At 34.6% G+C, this 6,422-nt stretch overlaps 1 protein-coding gene across 2 annotated transcripts; it reads left to right on the plus strand.

Moving 5' to 3' along the window:
* The first annotated feature begins 971 nt into the window (after positions 1 to 971).
* On the plus strand, positions 972 to 6,176 carry LOC132276592 (subtilisin-like protease SBT4.14). 2 transcript variants are annotated; one of them, XM_059778082.1, is made up of 12 exons: positions 972 to 1,048; positions 1,187 to 1,309; positions 1,406 to 1,518; positions 1,628 to 1,725; positions 1,814 to 1,957; positions 2,046 to 2,151; positions 2,257 to 2,764; positions 4,337 to 4,434; positions 4,561 to 4,785; positions 4,907 to 5,015; positions 5,154 to 5,388; positions 5,638 to 6,176. In XM_059778082.1, the coding sequence occupies exons 2-12, from the start codon at positions 1,205 to 1,207 to the stop codon at positions 6,153 to 6,155; spliced, it is 2,259 nt and encodes a 752-aa protein (XP_059634065.1). In that variant the 5' UTR covers positions 972 to 1,048; positions 1,187 to 1,204; the 3' UTR covers positions 6,156 to 6,176. The 2 variants fall into 2 exon arrangements, with proteins under 2 accessions (XP_059634065.1, XP_059634064.1); XM_059778081.1 differs by having other exon boundaries at positions 5,154 to 5,367; positions 5,648 to 5,756.
* The last annotated feature ends 246 nt before the right edge of the window (positions 6,177 to 6,422 follow it).

Below are 6,422 nucleotides of genomic sequence, written 5' to 3' on the forward strand. Positions count from 1 at the left end.
TCACACATTATTGTGTGGTGCCATCTCAAATAATACAAAAAGAAAAGTCATTCTTGGTATGATGAAGAACCTCATTCAATCTCTAGTCAATGACTTGTCAAAAAGAGTCATTCAAGCAATTCATAACCCCCCAAAAAGGCCTGGAATATCTTCAAGTTTCCAGAATTGTTTGGCTTTTACAAAAATTATTTTTTAAAAAGTTTTGGGTAAAATAAGTTGCAAAGATATATATATATATATATATATATATATATATATCATGGGCTAGAAACACACCCACAGTTACTTTGCTTAATTACTATATTTTAATCTACTATTACTGTATTTTTACCACCTTAATATTCAATATATGAACATTATTCACTGACCTACTTAACTCCCGGTATGCTTATGTTTCCAAGCCGTTCCCCTAACTTGCAGAGCTTTGCATAATTACAAAGTTAATTTAATTAGAATATTTAAGAGGGACAAGACGGACTACCACTTATTGTAGCTAGTGAAAAATGAGAGAATTTTAAAAGGAAAAAATTAAAAATTTCAAATTAAGGAAAGAAATTTTAACTTTTCTATTAAAGAAATAAAGAAATAATTTTAGGAATCACAAATTTAGATAGCATTGAATAATTTTTTTTATATATATTAAAAAAAAAAATTACCACGTGCGGGCCAACCACAGGGGCACGTGCCCCCTAGTTGGCTCCGTCCCTGATACTCATGTATGTAAAGAAGACCAGGGTGCTTGTATCGATCAGACCAGATGACCGAAGCCAACTTGTGAATGGTGGATGGATATGGCATATGAGCAATAATGTCAAGATGCACTTGCTGACTAATTTTTTTAATATATATATATATATATATATATATATATATTCAACATAATTTTAAAAACTATTGTGATGTCAAAATGACGTTGCAGTCGTGGTCTGTACGCAAACCTAATGCACGCATTGTCAATGTCATACATACTCCTTTTTGATTATCTATATAAGTTTTTCCATTAGCCATTAGGTGTCTCACTTCTCATTCACCATATTCAATCTCCAGGGTACGTAATCTGTCTTATTTTTCATTACTTAGTCTGTGTTTACTTTCAGGACAGATTAAAGCGCGCATTAGGTTACCTAGGCTGACATTCATCATCATCGCCATTATAATATCTTGTTGGTTTTCTTACTATGAATAGGGAAGAAGACTACCTGCAATGATGTCCAGAGGTGGATATATTCGCTACTTTCCTATCTTTTCTACTCTTCTTGCTATTACCTTGACTGCAGGTCTTGTAGCTGTAAATGGAGATGTGGAAAAGGTATATATGATCACTAAGCTTCTCTCCCTTAATTCACAGTTTAATAATATTTTATATTATTATAATATATTATATAATCATATGTATAACTTGCAGGATTTTTACATAATTTTCTTGAGAGATCAACCCATCTTTTCGAGAGAACTGTCAGTTGACGAAGAATCTTTGTTTAAGTTACATATTGATGTCCTTTCAACCTTGAAGGGAAGGTTAATTAAATGTCTCTCCATATCTTTATGTATTATACACACTTACGTACTATATCTATATATGTAGGTTTTTTTGTGCATAATGTAATGTCCATGCATGTTGAAACAGCGATGTTGATGCTAAGGAGTCCCATGTTTATAGCTATACAAAAATCTTCAATGCGTTTGCTGCAAAACTATCTCGAGATGAAGTCAAAAAGTTATCCCGTACGTAACGTGTACAACTTGTTAAATATCATTATTTCATATTTAATTGTTACTTAATAATAATATATGTCTAAAAATGAATGTCTAGGCATGGATGAGGTGCATGCTGTTTTCAAAAATCAATATCAAAAGTTACTTACAACTCGATCATGGGACTTCCTTGGTTTTCCTCAAACCATACGAAGAAATTTGAAAATGGAGAGGGACATTATTATTGGTGTACTAGATTCAGGTTAGAAATGTTGTGTGTGTGTGTGTTTGTGTATTCAATTTAATGAATTTTTTTGAAAACTAATAATGTGTGTACGTGCCCTGGTCAGGTATCACTCCAAATTCAGAAAGCTTTAAGGACGATGGATTGGGTCCTCCACCAGTGAGATGGAAAGGAAGTTGTGGCCCCTTTGTTAATTTTTCAGGATGCAACAAGTATATAATATTCAAATCCTTAATTATATACGGAGTATTTCATTAACTTTAAAGTACCACTAATGATGTTATTAATTTTTAGAAGGTGTTGGTGTTATGTTATAGCAAGCTTATAGGAGCCAAATACTTCAAGTTAGACCAAGAACAACTCCCAGCTGGGGAAATATTGTCACCGGTAGATGTGGAAGGGCACGGGACTCATGTATCATCAACAGCTGCTGGAAGTGTTGTAGCAAATGCAAGCGTATATGGACTTGGTAGAGGGACTGCACGCGGAGCAGTGCCGTCGGCGAGATTGGCTATGTACAAGGTGTGCTGGGGTGGATGTGCAGATATGGACCTTCTTGCTGCCTTCGAAGCCGCTATCAGTGATGGTGTTGATATAATATCCCTGTCTATTGGTTCTCCATCAAAAGATATCTTGACCGCTATAGGAGTGGCTTCATTTTTGGCCATGAGAGCTGGTGTCATCACTGTTGCTTCTGCTGGAAATGATGGACCAACTCCCGGTACCGTCGAAAACCATGCACCCTGGATTTTGACAGTGGCAGCTACTGGTATTGATCGCCAATTCAGGAGCAAAGTTGTGTTAGGCAATGGCAAAACCACTTCAGTAAGTATTATTAATTGGCTAGCTTTGTTATACAACCGTTTAATTACTAATTAACACAACGAATTGCTGTTAATCATATGTTGTTATTGTTGGGATTTATATGCCCTGGCATAACAAATTCCTATCTGGATTATAGTGACATATGTTCCTGACATATCTGAAATATTTATAATTTATATAATTGGTGAATTCAATGTATTATGTTTCGATTCACTATGAGATTGATAGTGTCCATGTAATTACAAGAAATATTTATATATATGTATGTGAAAATATTTATATATATGTATGTGATGGCAATCAATGCATGATATATAAATAGTAATTATAAATTGTTCATAGTCGGTAATTATGGATGGACTCATAATTAATTAAGACTTGAACTGGATCCGCGTTAGGTTGAGATATATTGCGAGAGCCGTCGTATGCAATTACTCCCTATCACCGTTATGGCATTTGACTCTTAAGCATGAGAAAAGTATAGACTCTTTTATTAATTAATAATTACTTTGATTTGTTCGGCGGATTCTTCGGAATCCTTAGACCGACACTTTGGGTAGTTATGTAATTAATAGTTAGAGGGTTATATTTTCAATATTTGCATCATTGCTACTTGTATTTATTTTGTATTGATTATGGTTGATCACAAAGTAAATTCGAAGGCCTTCGTGTGTTTTTAGACAAAATGATTTATTATATATTTATTTATTTAAATTATTATTTTTTGTCAAACAAATGTTTTATTGTGATCTAGCTAGAAATAATCAAAGGTACCAAAATAAATATATTAATTAAGTAGTCGGATTGATGGCTTTATTTATCCGATAACTAATTATGCATAGAGGGGTCAAAGTGCAATATTGACTTAGAGGTTATTTATTATTTAATTGGAGTTCAATTAATTTCTTTTAGTGGAGTAGAAATTAATTTATGAATTAATTTAATTGGGTCCATGGACCGGGCCAATCATTAATTCATTGTAGCCAATAAAATAATAGGCCCAATGGATTCTCACTCATAGCCCAACTTGATATTGGAATCATATTAGATTTGAGACATGTGAATTAGAGATTGAGAAGGATTAGTTGTTTCCTTTTCTTTACCTTTATATTGCCTATAAATATACATGGTCTATGTATATTTGAGGAGTGATTTTTAGTAGAAGGAAAAAGGAATAATTTTTCTCTCTCTAGAAAATTAGGGTTTATGTTCTCATCTAATGGAGGCTCCCACAAGCCTAGTTTTCCAAGGTCATTCATGGAGGCTTATGAGTGATTCCTAAAGGCAAGACCATTACCAAGAAGATGGAGATCCATGGAAAAAATGTCTAGCAAAAGGGATCTACAATAAGTGAGAACATTCACTTTAGAGGAGAGATCTGAGGTTTACTCAAACCTTGATGTAAGTATTCAATCTTTTAGTTGAATGATACATCATATTTTATTTTTGCATAAAACATGTCTCTATGTGATGAATCAAGATCTATGAATTTAAATCACTCGAAAAGTTTTTAAAACTTGCACGTTTCCCAACAGTTATTAATAAATCTACATACGTACAATATTAATGCAGGGAAAGGAAATAAACACATTCAACCCAAAGCGAAAATTTTACCCACTTGTTAGCGGGGCAGATGCAGCCAAAGCATATGCGAGTAAGGAAAATGCAAGGTGTATATATGCTACTTTTGTGTAATTAATTAATTATTCAAGAAAATCAATATTTATATATAGTAATGGTACGTTTAATTAAAGCCTTTTTAAAACTTAACTTGTCGCCTTTGTGGTTATATACAGTCATTGTATTGAGAACTCAATAGACCCTGTCAAGGTGAAAGGAAAACTTGTCTTGTGCAATTTAGTGGAACTTAATACTGATTCTTATATCAAAAGCATTGGAGGGATTGGCACTATCTTCAATGCTGATGACTTAGATATCGCTGAACCAATTTACATGGCACCAGCAACCGCAGTGAATTCCACCGAAGTTGAACCCATTAATGACTATATACACTCTCAAAGGTAACTATATTACTATATTTCTAGGCCACTGCGATATACCATATTACAATATTCATGACCAAATTAAAATGTTTCATTATTTAATAGAAGGAATGATTAGGTTTTTATGTATGTGTTTCAGATCTCCATCTGCAGTGATACATAAGTCACAAGAAGTTAAAATCCCAGCTCCATTTATGTATTTTGCCTCATCTCGGGGTCCAAGTCCAGGATCAGAATACATTCTCAAGGTGTGTGTGTGTGTGTGTGTGTGTGTGTTTGTTTGTGTTAATTACAAGGGTTTGTACCTTCTTCCATAAACCAAATATTATCATAAAATAAGGCCTCTTACTCAAATAAACTTGCTCATTTGATGTATAATGGAACAGCCTGATATTGCAGCTCCGGGTGTTGGTATCTTGGCAGCATACACCCCTCTGGCGACACTTACCGGGCGTAAAGGTGACACCCAACATTCGAAATTCTCATTCATGACTGGAACTTCTATGGCATTTCCACACATTAGTAGTGTAGCTGGCTATGTAAAGTCATTCCACCCGGATTGGCCCCCGACTGTAATAAAATCCGCTATAATGACAACTGGTAGGACCAACCTATCTTCTCATTTCTTCTTTGATTTTTAACTAAGTTGATTATGGCCAATATTTTTAGGACTTGAATTACTTATATCACAATGTACATTCAAAAGTTTCCAAGCAATTTTAATAAGAAGTACTTGCAATAAAGTTTTCCCTATAGTATAATTCCTTTGTATAATCCTCCTAAATTTGTTTATTGCTATGCTGAGACATGGCTTAGCCCTCTTTATATAATTTTCATGCATGCTCTTAATTAAACTTTCTTGAAATATTTGTGTGGATAGTGATGCTGAATTCGCCTACGGTGCCTGTCAAATGAACCCAACTAAAGCAGTGAACCCCGGCCTAGTCTACAACATTGGTAATGAAGATGATTACATTCCATTTCTATGCCGAGAGGGCTACAGTGGATCCATTCTTGCCTTATTATTCAGTTATAATGTGAATTGCTCGGATTATCCTCCTCCAACAAGTCATGATGCTCTTAACTATCCCACTATGCAACTTCACTTGAAAAACACTCAACGCCCAACCACAGTCGTTTTCCAAAGGACGGTCACTAATGTTGGTCCTTCTCCATCCATTTACAATGCCACCATTACAGCACCCAAAGGAGTGGAGATCACTGTCAAGCCCATGAGTCTCTCCTTCTCTACTGCCTTCCAGGAGCGGAACTTCAGGGTCGTGGTGAAAGCGCAACCCATGTCTAAGGGTGTAAAAATTATATCATCTTCGCTCTCATGGAGAAGCTCTAGACATGTTTTCAGGAGTCCAATTGTTATTTATCAATGAGAAGATCGACTTACCCTGCAACGGATCATGAAATGTTATGAAAATGCAAAAAGGATGAAGCGCATGATCAAAAATAAATATGGAAGATAATCCAATGTACATGATTTAGGAATACTATGTTTGTGTGCGCGTGTTTGTGTATATGCATTGCACCTCTCTCAGATGTAAGTTTTTTCGTGATGTATCACGAATTGACAATTTATCTAGTTTATCACACTATATGAATTTTATTTTATTGAGGATTCCTCCATGAAGAAACTCCAATCT

The sequence above is a fragment of the Cornus florida genome, unplaced genomic scaffold, assembly GCF_030987335.1.
Source record: "Cornus florida cultivar Cherokee Brave unplaced genomic scaffold, ASM3098733v1 CherokeeBrave_3.0.0_Hap2_Chr10, whole genome shotgun sequence".
Classification (NCBI taxonomy): Eukaryota; Viridiplantae; Streptophyta; class Magnoliopsida; order Cornales; family Cornaceae; genus Cornus; species Cornus florida.